This window comes from Channa argus, chromosome 9 (assembly GCF_033026475.1).
Source record: "Channa argus isolate prfri chromosome 9, Channa argus male v1.0, whole genome shotgun sequence".
Lineage (NCBI taxonomy): Eukaryota > Metazoa > Chordata > Actinopteri > Anabantiformes > Channidae > Channa > Channa argus.
The window spans coordinates 12,347,814-12,361,029 of NC_090205.1; the positions used below are offsets into that span (position 1 = coordinate 12,347,814).

General features: G+C 37.1%; 2 protein-coding genes across 5 annotated transcripts; one reads left to right on the forward strand and one right to left on the reverse strand.

Moving 5' to 3' along the window:
- Window positions 1–61: 61 nt before the first annotated feature.
- On the reverse strand, window positions 62–6,829 carry gabpa (GA binding protein transcription factor subunit alpha). Of its 4 annotated transcripts, none has more exons than XM_067517385.1 (10): window positions 6,690–6,829; window positions 3,963–4,064; window positions 3,737–3,881; window positions 3,504–3,588; window positions 3,159–3,383; window positions 2,869–3,063; window positions 2,643–2,699; window positions 2,086–2,211; window positions 1,367–1,559; window positions 62–809 (listed from the first exon to the last, which is right to left on the reverse strand). In XM_067517385.1, exons 2-10 carry the CDS (start codon window positions 4,037–4,039, stop codon window positions 590–592), a joined length of 1,323 nt encoding a protein of 440 aa, XP_067373486.1. In that variant the 5' UTR covers window positions 4,040–4,064; window positions 6,690–6,829; the 3' UTR covers window positions 62–589. The 4 variants fall into 4 exon arrangements, with proteins under 4 accessions (XP_067373486.1, XP_067373487.1, XP_067373489.1 ...); XM_067517386.1 differs by lacking the exon at window positions 6,690–6,829 and adding an exon at window positions 6,284–6,627; XM_067517388.1 differs by lacking the exon at window positions 6,690–6,829 and adding an exon at window positions 5,785–6,204.
- Window positions 6,830–8,864: 2,035 nt separating this feature from the next.
- u2af1 (U2 small nuclear RNA auxiliary factor 1) lies at window positions 8,865–13,094 on the forward strand. Its single transcript, XM_067517391.1, has 8 exons — window positions 8,865–9,003; window positions 10,172–10,259; window positions 10,437–10,503; window positions 10,932–10,981; window positions 11,628–11,726; window positions 11,853–11,986; window positions 12,596–12,688; window positions 12,780–13,094. The coding sequence occupies exons 1-8, from the start codon at window positions 8,960–8,962 to the stop codon at window positions 12,901–12,903; spliced, it is 699 nt and encodes a 232-aa protein (XP_067373492.1). The 5' UTR covers window positions 8,865–8,959; the 3' UTR covers window positions 12,904–13,094.
- The last annotated feature ends 122 nt before the right edge of the window (window positions 13,095–13,216 follow it).

Below are 13,216 nucleotides of genomic sequence, written 5' to 3' on the forward strand. Positions count from 1 at the left end.
GATTTATGCAAACTTAAAACACTTTCAAAAGCTCAAGGAATAAATGACCAAATCTCAGACATTAAGAAAAATGCTTGTCACTTTATTCCCCCCTAGTGGACAAAAAGGTCCTCGATTTTAGGGAATAAACACTAAATAAAATACAAAACAGATCTTCTATAAATGGAAAATATGAAAATACACTTGTCATTGTGGCTATCAAAAATGTTAAGTACCGGTATATACAGTGGGAATGATTCTAAACTACTGACGAGAAGCACAATATGTAAAGCTCATAACTAGGTTTTCTGTCACACATTCAAGCATTCAGTCTCATGCAGAACACTATTTCTCAGTCACACCCTTGCCCCCTTAATGCAAAATGCTTCCCATGGTTAGAGATAAGCTACAAACTTTTTACCAGCCTCTGTCTGACTTCAATCAAACTGCAAAGAGATAATAACAAAGTTGTGAATTTATAATGATCAGGGATCAGCCTTTGCACTTCTGTGCCTTAAGAACACAGCTGTATCAACACAGAAGGTTGACTTCACTTCAGCGCTGGAGAGCTGACTTGGCCTGTGGAAAGCTGGAGAGCACTGTAATGACTTCAACTGTCTTTATCTAGTGTTGTGGCCAATGTGACTGTAGTGATGTTCTGACCGAGCCCGTGCATCTGAATGCGAGACAGTTTTTTCTGTTCACACTCCGTTACCAAGTTGTTGAGCTCAGCAGCACTGTAGCCAATCAGAGTCCTCAGGTCGCACACAAACTTGTAGACAAAGCGCTTGCCCTGCACCTTGCTTATCATGTCCCCGTCATAGTAATATCTGGTGAGAACATAAAAGTCAGCAAGTGTTAAGATCAGATTAAGGCTAAGATAATGTCAAATAAAACAAATAATTAGACACTATGGCTTTTTAATATTGGCAATTGTAGACACACTTATTAACCTCAACATAAATCCCCCCTGGTGGTTTTAATATAAAAATATGATATGGTATTTATAAAAAAAATATGTGCTAATAAATGCTAATGTATCATTAGCAGTTAACCACCTGTCAGGACAAAAAGTGGTTAAAATCAACTCCACCATCACAACCTGTGCAGTCACAGACTGCTCAGGGTGGCCATGCTGAGCCTTGCCTTTCATGACATTATAAACACCACCAATATTAATGTTGTGGCTGATCAGTGTAAGTAATCATCACCATTAATGATGAAGAACTGTTCATTCAACATGTCAGACTACAAGGATACACACAATGTGCAATGGAGAGTGGCCCTGAACATAAGTATACCTTTTGTTTATGTTACAACACTAAGTCAACAAAGTTACCTTAACAAACAAACCTAAAAAATAAATTAAAATACAGAAGTAACAAACCTGAGGGCTCTGCTGAGTTTCTCATAGTTCATAGTGGGCTTGTTCTTGCGTTGGCCCCATTTCTGTGCGACCAGTTCAGGCTGGTTAAGTTTGAACTCTCCCTCTTCGCCCACCCAGGAGATGCAGTCTCTTGCATCCTTGTCTGTCAGCAGTTCCAGAAGGAACTGCCACAACTGGATCTGACCGTTGTTACCTGACACCAGAGAAATGCAGGGTAAAAGGTTATAATGTCATATAAATTACCATAAAATAAAACAGCATTGCAGAAAACATATCAAAATATTGATTAATCTACCAAGGCTTTGTTATTAATTTCAGGTGTTAACTCAAATGACAGAGATTGGTAAATATTTATTCCAGATGTGTCAGTAACAATATTGTAAAGCCCAAGATTTATATTCAGAAATCCTTTAGACTGTGTATTTTGTCAGACTAACAGCTCAGATAGTTTGTCATGTAAGAAAATCAACAAATTCTTTCATTTTGGACAAAATTACTCTAAGAGAGTTAAACAGTTGCCATTTGCATTTCTGTAGATAAACTGATATATTAATAGAGATATTATTACAGCTTGAAACTGTACCTATTGTTTTCACATATAACACTAAGCCCTTTCCAGTATGGTGCTTCAGCATGTTAAGGCTGTTTAAATTCTGCGTCTGAAGAAGCACCTAAGCTGGTTACATCCAAACAACGTCTATGTGTGAAGTGTACATTACCTGTGCGGTTGCCTGGTGAGCTGCGCTCCTCTCCTCCCGAAATACGTGGAGTTCTGGGGCCACGGCTCTGCTTTAAAACCTTTATGGCTGTGGGTGTGGTCACTTGAGCAGGGATTATCTGCACAGCTACACAAGCAGACACACATTCAGTGATGGGCAGCATCTTTAGGTTGAACAGTGTTAAATATAAAACTTTAAATTACCTTTATTTTGTCAGTTATGTTGGTTAAAACCAGACTGGTCTTGACCTCACTGGGTCTTTATCAGTACGCAAACTGCTAAATGTATTGATGCTTTGATGTAACTGTTTGTAGGTATTTCATCTGCAATATTGTTACTTCTGTTCTATGTCTATTAAGAAGCAAAAGGTGTCTAACAATCTATAATGCTCCCATGGTGACAAAGACCTGGTGAGGTTAAAACTGATTGGTATTCTTTTGCATATAAATATTAATAATAAAAATACATATTTTTGCCTGACATGCCACAATTTCTACTCCTTGCCCTTCTGAAAACCATTTTTATATCCTTACAATATTTTTTATAAGAATACATACGTTGATCGATAGTTACAGTAGCGTCCCCCCCAGACTGGTCTTGACTGGCCAGCACATCTGAAACATACATAAGATACGTAGTAAACTATATTTAAAGCGCCAATTTGACTCACTCTGTACAAAAAAACCTTTAGATTACCTCTTAAAACAACAACAACAAAACATCAAGATCGTGACTACTCTGCAAATACAAATACTCCTAAAACCTATAAAAACTGTGACTTACATTTGCGTAGGAGTTCCAGATGACTCCAGAGTATCTCTCCATTGGGCACTTTCTGAAGAAACTCTTCCTGGCTGAAAGAGCAGAGATCTCGACCTGGGATGTGAATGCTTCCTATTTCCATCTCATCAATGTTAAATTCCTTCATCACCCACACAGCCCAGTGGATCACCTGGTCAGCTGTCCAGAGCACTGGGTCTGAGAAAGAGAAAACCAATACACTAAAAACCACACTGACAATAAAAATGATTATTTTTCACTACAGCAATGCATTGTGTCAGAGCATTCCTTACCATATGGGATGCCAAGGCGAACCTGTTCTTTCCGGTAGCCTTCAAGTGCAGCTGCCCAGCGTGTAACCTGCTCTGACGTCTCATCAGAGAGGGCAGACCGCTCAACAGCTATGAGCTGACCCTCCTCCACCAGTGTACCCTCTTCCCCTGCTGCATCTGGGTCAATCACCACTTCTACAGTTTCTACAGGCTTCACAATTTCCAAAATGTTCAACTTCTCCTCACCTGGACAAGGGAATAGCACATAAAATAGATAAAAGCTATTTCGACATGATCAACAATATATTACTGCATATTATCTAATATTAGAAGCACTTTTCTGTAGATTACTGCCTAGATTCATACCTGGTTTGGTGATAATCTGTAAAGTGAGTTGCACTGTGCCATCTGTCTTAACCCCCTGATCAAAGAGGCTATGATCAGGGTGAAGCTAGAAAAACAAAAGTGTAGAGGGACACAACTCAACATACTATGCAGTTTAAGCAATGACTCACATTAGACACCTAAGCCATGTGTTTTGGTAACAACAACAAAATTGTTAGCTTGTGAAGCAATGCTGTCTTTCTCTGGTCTGTTACCTGAATGTCCTGCAAGCAGATCTCATATGGATCCAGTGATATTTGGATACGAGGCTCCAAAAGCTTTTTCAAATTGCCAATAGGCTCATTGATATCAATATCTTGTTGAATCAAATCAGATGAGGCACTTGCCTGCTCCTCAACACTAGAAGTGGAAGAAACAGGAAAGAACTATAAATGTGTAGTTGCTGTATGTGCAGGAGCATGTAATTTATATTAAACTTACCCTTCCTCCAGACATGCCTGTTTCTCCTGTTCATCAATCTCGATCTCTATCATCTCTTCTGGTTCACTTTTAGACATTCTGTTTCATGCAATGCGGGCCAGGCTAAAAAAAAGAAAAGAAAAAAGAAAGAAATACAATAGAACAGGTATAATTTATTTTTCAATGACAGTAAACAAAATAGCACATTCATTACACATCTGGGTATTTTTTTGTTTTTATTAAAACTATAAAAGGGATCAAAAAAGGCTAAAATGACGGCTTCAAGGTTACAATCTTTAAAGCTAGAAGTGAGACTATTTAATACTATTATAACAAGTACTCATTTATTTGATAGCAAGATTTAGATTTAAACCTCAGTTACAAGTCATTCCTTTTTTTTTTTCAATACTTGCAATTTTCAAATTCATACATTTGCATATGCATACATTTGCAGTGTGAATTATTTTGTATTACATTTAATATTTAGACTCCAAATTATTTCTCAGCTAATTGATAAACAAAATTCATTCATCACTGTGAGAATTAGATATTGCCTCTATTCTGTATTATTTGAAATGTAATACCTATTGGGTTTTGGAAGATAACTGGGGAGTCAAGAAAAATCAAGAAAATAACAGAAATAATCAACCAGACAATATAGGACATACAAATAAGATATTATCTGCTATATGAACATATTAATGTCATTTTATTGAAACCTTGAAATTTATTATTTTTAATTTTTCTTTTCATCCAATTCAGACTTCAATTTTCAGTTTCAATAAACCTCAGTCAACTTTGATTTTTCTGTTCAAAAATCATGTTTCCAGCTGATTAATAACCAAGGCATCCATCCTAACAGCTTTAAAAAAAACATTTCTGTCAAAATAATTAGATTTGTAATACAACTATCTCAGTGTTGGCCAGACACAACAGAAAAACATCTTATTTCAAGTGCAGCTTTATATAAATGCTTGAACTTTACTCTAAGATTTAGCAATAGTGTGATAACAGGAAAAATTAACAAATTACTGAGATTCCCCAAAACAAAATTCAGCATACTTAGAAATTTTGTAAAACGTTCACATTCTTTGTAGCTCAAAAATTAGGAATGTAGTATTAAAATTCAGTTTAGTATTATTCTGCAGATGAAAGTTTAAGTAAGAAAAACACATTGTTAAAATGTTTCTATAATTTATCTAAAATGAAACAAATCAATGAATGTGCAGAATTTTTGCATTTATTCTTTTGTTTACATTTAATATGCATTCGTCATATATAAAACGGTATTTTTTAAGACAATTTAGATCTCACACTTACAACTTCCCATACTTTAATTTCACATAAATAACCAAATGACAATAGGAATTCTTACAACTTGAGGCTAGCAGGACTTTACATAACATTGTAGCAAACCTAAACACCAACTTCTTCTACTTGTAGAGTATGTTGACACTTTTGCAAAAAACTGGTAGAGTTTAACACAGACTTATTTCAGAAATGCCCCTCTTTCACACAAATAAATCTATTTTCTGCTTTTTCTAGCTCTAGTCTTTCAACTGTGTCGCAGACGGTGCATTTTAAACAACCTATGTATTTCCTGCTTGTAAAATACGGAATAAATGTCAGCTGAAAAACAAAGGTGAAACAGGTTAATGGTTGGTGTTGCCAAGGCCTTTAAGCCTCGTCTCCTCGTTGACTGAGTGGACACTTCACCGCCTACTCCGGCTGCTAACATTAGCCAACTCGAGGGCGAGGCTTTAGCGTCTAAAGGCCAGCTGCTAGGCCATTAGTAACCAAAAAACATAACCACACATCATACACACATGTCGTAAAAACACACAAAAGTCAGAATTGTAGATCGGGTCACACGTGTCGCTACACTGAAGATGGTCCACAGAGAAACACGTTGGCTACGATGTTGCCAGCGAAAGCACCGCGGGGCGAGGCAGCCCATTGCACAACCGCGTGTACCAGCAAGCCGAACAATGGTTAAAATATCCCCAAACTACCCTGCTTCTCATAACTTAAGCAAATCTTTATGAAATCACACTTTAACTCTGCACGTAGAAAACTTTTAAAACGGAAATAGAATAAACGGAAACAAAACAGCATAGGGCAAATGGAAAGGAGCCGGAAATCCTGGCTAAGGTTTACAGCGCTGCAAGACTTCCGAGAGCAGCGGCGACAAATACGACACAAGTTTAAGAGGAAAACTACCACCTAAAGAGCGTCTGCGTTATCGATTATACAATTAAACAACTCTCGGATAAACACAAATTTTAACTGAACAGAAGTGTAAATTAAAAAGCAAGGTCGATCGTCTCTGGATGTATACGTACTGTGTTTGTTGGATGGTGATCAATCAGTCTCTTCACTTCACTGCCTTTGCTCAGCCTTACTGTTAGCAACTTAGCTAAGGCGAGGTTACCCAAAAACAACTAATTTTATTTATATTTTCCAGATTTTGAAGAAATTACGTTACCAAGTGCAACCGTGACATGTAGCTCTGACAGATGAGCTTTAGTGGAAGTTATCTAACGCTAATATGTGTGTCAGTCTGGCTTGAATGTAGGCGGCCTCTTCCAGTAAGCTAACAAGTAATAAACAACAGCTAGCAACTAACGTTAGCTAGTGAGCTGCAAAATCGCGGGAAGATTTTAAGCACGACGATCAGACCCATTAAAAGCACCCATTATTTAGTGCATTTTCTTTAGAAGCAGCATGCCTTTTTCGAAGTAACCATACCTCTTTAATTCAAACTTGAAAACGGTTGGAGTTTGTCCCACTGTGTGAGATATGCAACCAGACTCAAGTCGTATCTTGCAAGTTTTTGGTCAACTAACGTTACACACACAGGGGCGGAGACTAACTGGAAAGAGTTACTCCGAAACTTGTAAGAAGGTTTGCATTCATACAATCCTTATTTTTATTAAATTGTTCTTACCAGAATTTTCTCAGTGCAAATCCGTGCTGCCAGAATAATTTAGGTGTTTTTATAAATTAGGCTCACACTGTTTCTCATCATCGTTTAATCGAGTGGTGAATAGTAACGTAACTAAGTAATTTACTTCAAAACAACTTTTATGTACTTTCACATTACTTCAGTACTTCCATTTGTTACCTTTACTCCACTTCACCTAACAGAGAAACATGGTACCTATTTTACTTCATTACATCTGTCAGCTGTAGTTACTAACTATTTTGTAGATGCATATTCTTAATACAAACCTTAATTGACTAATACATTATGGATTTAGCTACCAGAAGAAATAAATGGGTTAACGTTAGTTTCATCTTTATCAGCTGTAACCTTATTCATGTTTAAACATTGTTCAAACATTGATTGTTGGGGCATTGGGCAAATATGAGATGTTTTTCTTTTAATTGCCCCCCACCTCACCACACTCTGCAATCATTTCTCACCCACGGTAATGTTTAGAACAGAGAGTCTCGACACTGGTCCTCAGGGAACACTGTGCTGCTTGTTTTCCAACTTACCCACCGCTCATTACCTGGATCAGGTGTGTTCAGTCAATCAAAAGTTGAAAGACACTGATTTGTTTAGTCTCTCTCCAATCCAGTTATATCTAAGATGGTATCTTCCAGCTTCTGATTCACTGAACACACCTGATCCAGGTCATCAGTAGTGGGTAGCACAGGGATACATGGAAAACTATCAGGGCAGGGCTACCTGAGGACTAGGGTTGTGAATCTCTGGTTTAAAGCACTTAGTAAGAATATTAAATATATTTAAACTATAATCTAACACAGCCCTCTCAACACTAGGTTAGACCGTTGTTTAATTTTTTTCCTGAATGTGTTAAGTGTATGCACTTCTTTATTTCAGCTAAGTTTGCCTTGCACTATAATAACAGTACCTTTTCTAGTTGCTTCTTATATATATTTTTGTACTATCTATGTAATGTCTGTATTGTTCTAGAAGTCATGTGTACATATTAAGTTGTGTCTGGTCCTTTTCATTAGGGGACTATTGGGTTAAGTCCTGGGGCTGTATCTTGTTACTTATTTAGACCTAGTTTGTAGTTTTTACAATTATGTGTTTAAATGTGTTAGATAAACTATGTGTGAGTCAGTTCATTTGTCAGTTATTACTGTACCTTCCATAACAGACTATAAAGAATAGGCTCAGCAAACTGTTAAATATTTTGTGATACATTTTTTTAACCACATTAACCACATTTCAGCCACAAGGTTCTTATTGTAAATAAATTATCTGTAGGCTGTTGCTATTAAAAAATACCTGAATGTTAAACCAATAGATTTTATTCACAAAAATCTGAGGTTTATTTAATAAATGCATGTTGATAAAAGCAAAATTAGCCTTGAACGTTTTATAATTTGACAAAGAGTCAGTAATTTAACCAACAATTTTGTATGCATTTCAGAATTTGATAGTAATGAATTTATTTGAAATGATCATACAAAATTTTCTTGGTTTTACTTCAGCAAACATGCTCGTTTAAATATAATTTAAATACTTTAGTAGTACATGCTGTGAAACGCATGAAGCGTGGCTCCATAGAAGGCAGGTCTAATTTCAAAAGACGGAAGTGGCCAATATTAAGCCTTTCCGTCTTTAAGCCTTGTTCCTTTCGATGTCACTTCCTTCAAAATACACGCTAATTATTAAGTATTGACACGTAAAAGAGCAGATGATTACAAGTGCAAATTAATATAGACGTTAAATGCGGAGTTTACACTCATACATTTTGATTGTAATGATAGTTTGACGATAACACACACTATCTAGTTTTAATCTCTTGGTAGATCAATGTACTAAAGTATCAGTTAATTTGACATTCATGTATCAAACCCATACAACATTGCAAACCAGTACAACAACATTAACTTTGGACTTAGACATATTAGAAGTAAATCAATACTCCCAGAACAGCTTTGTTCGCATCCGTTTGTGAGCGTTATGATTTTATTCTGAAAGAACTCCGACGGAAGTGTTGTGGGTACTGCTGCTCGTTGGACACAGGCAAGCCAAGATGGCTGAATACCTGGCATCCATTTTTGGGACAGAGAAAGATAAGTAAGTAATTAACGTTGATTTTAATTATCTTTATGCACGAATCTAGTTCCTTCAAGCTTACGCTGTCCATTAACAATATATATTTTAACATGCGGAGTCTCCAGGTTATAACTAGCTTTAGCTAACAACGGCTATGCTAGCATGATACCGCGCCGTGTGTGTGTTAGCTTCTGTAGCTTCTGTAGCATCTGGGCGCTGATCAGTGTTGGGATGGCCACAACAAAGCAGTCATATTGAGTTACTTTTTTAATAATTAAAAGATAATCACCTTGCTTATTAAAAACGTCCAAAATAGATATAGTAACTACTTTCTAAAGCAGGCTTTTTTTTAGCGTTAGCTAAAGCTAGTTACATTGTAAAACCCATGCGGTTGGTCTTAACGTTAGCTACAATAACGTTAAGAACAACGGATAAATGGCGACCAGGCAACCTTTGCGTTATTAAGCAGCTAAATACATATTCACTACCAACATATACCTTTTGAAGTTAGCTAATTGTTTTAAAGAGTCTATATTCACTATACAAACGCCACTTTAAACAATTTTTGTCTTTCTTCTCGGCAGATGTTGCCAGGCAACAGTTCATATTGTTTATAGTGCCTTTAGTTGTCTAAAATGAAACCCCCCATTTAAAAAAGATTAGATAAACGTATTTCCAAAGCCTACTTGAAGAAAATGATCTACAACAACAACACAAGTCGGACCGGACAATCAACATCAGTACTTTGTAGTGTAGCCCACATATGGTTTAATATTAATATTGGCCATTCACAGATGCAGCTGGTTTATTGCAATATATGGGAAATTATTTCCTTTGGTCAATGGCATACCTTGAAGATGATGGGAAAATAAGTAGTAGGTATTGTCAAGAGAGGTGTTTATTCGCCTGAGTTTAGAGTCTGGAGCTGCATTTTTACAGTCTCCTGTAACTGCCTGCAGCCCTCAGTAGAAAATGTGCTTTTTGGTTTCATTAGTTAATTGCTATTATTTTAATAGAACTAGTAGATCTGTAAGGGCATTGGGGAAATAAATTAACAGTTGTTTTAAAGTCCTTTTGTCAAAGCTTTCACGGCTTTAGATTTTTGCTTATGATGTCTGGACGCTTTGATATGATGACAAAGTCAGGCTGATTTACCTTATTTAAACCTTTTTTTTTTTTTTATCGTCAGGGTAAACTGCTCTTTTTATTTTAAAATTGGTGCATGTCGACATGGAGACCGCTGCTCCAGATTACACAACAAGCCCACATTCAGCCAGGTAAGGGGGAAAAAAGATATATATTTCTCTAACTAACTTTGGTATTATACTTTTGGTATTATACCCAAACCGAGAAAGAATAACACATTTTCTACATTTTATTTAAAAATAAAAAAGGAAATTTCCTATTCCTAATAAAAATGTATAATCTCAAATTTGAACATTTATATTTTTCAGACTATTGCCCTACTGAACATTTACCGGAACCCTCAAAACAGTGCCCAGTCTGCTGATGGTCTGACCTGTAAGTATTTCAAACCATGATAAGGATCAAATTTGTGAATATGACTCTGAAATGTCCTGTGCTGTTATAATCAGCTTAGCTGTAATATGGCAGCACTAGTGTTTTAAGATGGTATATAACAGTGTGAATTTGAACACACTATTATCACCGTGGCAGAGAATTTTTTAAACATTTTAACATTATGCTTATTAAAGAAAAAACAATTAGTCACTTATAATGGCCAGACAACTTGGATAAGGGGCCTTATGGGGAAAAAAAAATCCCATTCTGCCATTGTATGTTTCTCAATTGACCTCATACGATTCAGCCCAGGGATTTGCCCTCTGGGGTAACACCACATTGTGTTCAGAAATGTCTTTTTGTGACCATTTTTTTTTTGCAGAAAAAACTGTCCATATTTAATGATAATTTTCCCTTATAACCATCAGGTGCCATCAGTGACATGGAGATGCAGGAGCACTATGACGAGTTTTTTGAGGTAACTTTTGCCATTCTGAAAATTGTCCCATGTAGTATGGCTCTGCCTCAAACCATGACTACACCAAGTTTGTCACTCGTACATTTTCATTAACTCCTTTTAAATAATCCAAGTGCCCTTTCTGAGATCCGGAAATCTCACATTGCTGAGTCCTAAAAAGGTGCAGGAAAGTAGAAACCATGTACTTGTAGCAGAAAAAGTCTAATCAATTTTTTACCTCAATGAAATTCTTCCAGTGAATGGTATTGCAGTATTGTACCAATTATCATTGCAGTGCCACCTTAACAGAGAACCATTATACATACAGACATTTAAGTGTTCTTCTTTTCTTTTAGAAATTTGACTTTATAACATTAAATGTTTGCTTAAGACAAATGTGATAATCTTGTTGGCCTTTGAGCGCAGAGATGTAAAATATTGAAACAGATACAGACAGAGTAAACAACAAAGTGAGTCTAAGAAGTTACTTGTCCAGTCCAGCTTGTTAACATAGGCTAACTGGCTTCTGACAAGACCTTCATGATTATGTGACCAAACCAAATGACAGTTGTATTGGTCTTTGAGGGGACAAGAACATAACTTAGCATAGTGTTGAACAACTCTTTCAGTAGGCTATAGGCTCAGTAGGCTCATCATTGTATTTCAGGAAGTCTTCACAGAGATGGAAGAAAAATATGGAGAAGTGGAGGAAATGAATGTCTGTGATAACCTTGGGGACCACCTAGTAGGAAATGTTTATGTGAAGGTGAGTGTCTGGACTAAAACCTTAGAGATTACAATTCCTTTCATACCATAGTGTTAAAAATGGATCCAGAGTCGAGGAGTTTTTTTCCTCATATACACTCTTTTCCTTTTCTTGATGGTGCTTTAGTTCCGCTATGAAGAGGATGCTGAGAAGGCTGTGATAGACCTGAATAATCGATGGTTTAATGGACAGCCCATCCACGCGGAGCTGTCTCCTGTCACAGACTTCAGAGAAGCCTGCTGTCGCCAGTATGAAATGGGGTGAGTGCTACCAGAGGTGACAGAGCTTGCGATTAGAAACCGGGATTCGAACCCAATGCTCTACCACTGAGTCACCAGGCCCCCTTAATGGCTAATTTGCACATTTTCCACAATTTTTGTCAATTTATGAAAGAAGTGCCCTATTTGACCTCTCTCACTAAACTGTGGTAGGTTCCAACCTAAAGCATTTGTAGCAGTATCTACATATATGTAGGGTGTTTTTCCATTTTCAGCTAAATGACCTTGACAGCATACTATAGCCCGCCTGTTGCAGATGCTGTGTCAAACGTGTGTTATCCAGTACATATTGAAATCCTTATAAGTAATATAAGGAATAATCTGCTAATATAGTGCCTTTTATCCTAAGCACTTTACAATATTGCTTCACATGCACAAACATTCACATACCAATGAGGTTCCCATGCTGGGCTCACCTGGTTCACTGGGAGCAACTTGGGATTTAGTGTCTTGCTCAGGAGAAACCGCTAGTCGAATCACTGAACCTGTAGTTTGTGGACAACTGCTGTGCCGACACAGTTGCAGCCTTTCTTCTGTCATCCTGCCCTATATTCTCTGTTCTAGCTGCTCTAAGTTGCTCTCTTTCCACAGGGAATGCACCCGTGGTGGCTTCTGTAACTTCATGCACCTGAAGCCCATCTCACGTGAACTGAGGAGAGAGCTATATGGACGCCGGAGGAAGGGGTACAGGCTTAATTATTTCTTTTTATACCGGGGCACTTGTACATTATAATTGTTTTATAGCATTTCCTTATCCTCTTCTTCACTTTTACAGTCGTCACAGGTCTCGATCTCGATCGAGAGAGAGGCGATCTCGCTCAAGGGACAGAGGACGTGGAGGTGGCCGTGACCATGAGAGGCGTCGCTCTAGAGACAGAGAACGTTCAGGACGATTCTGAACCACAAGCTGTAACTGCTCATCTTTCCCGCCCCATATCCATCCCGTCTTTTTTTAAGTTTGTACCCTCACAGATCTGTTCTAGGACTAATTGAATGGTACTGGATTTTGAAGCTGTGACAACATTAAACTTGTCTTTTCTTTATTTTTGAAAATGGCTTTGACTTCATTAAATTCAAAATTTTTACGTAATTTTGCCGACTTTATGAATCTTACTTTTTCTGTGGATAAATATTAGAGAGATTGCAGTTCTTGAGCCACTTGCTCATTTTCAGATTAACTATTGAAATAACTAATGTAAACTTTCATTATTA

Bases quoted from the DNA above. Each gene is read 5' to 3' on its own strand.
- u2af1 (XM_067517391.1), top strand. From the start codon at position 8,960: ATGGCTGAATACCTGGCATCCATTTTTGGGACAGAGAAAGATAA. The intron at 10,982-11,627 runs GTAACTTTTGCC...ATTGTATTTCAG, and splicing joins ACTATGACGAGTTTTTTGAG to GAAGTCTTCACAGAGATGGA. The intron at 12,689-12,779 runs GTACAGGCTTAA...TCACTTTTACAG, and splicing joins TATGGACGCCGGAGGAAGGG to TCGTCACAGGTCTCGATCTC.
- gabpa (XM_067517385.1), bottom strand. From the start codon at position 4,039: ATGTCTAAAAGTGAACCAGAAGAGATGATAGAGATCGAGATTGATGAA. The intron at 3,882-3,962 runs GTAAGTTTAATA...TTCCACTTCTAG, and splicing joins CAGGCATGTCTGGAGGAAGG to TGTTGAGGAGCAGGCAAGTG. The intron at 1,560-2,085 runs GTAATGTACACT...CTCTGGTGTCAG, and splicing joins CTCACCAGGCAACCGCACAG to GTAACAACGGTCAGATCCAG.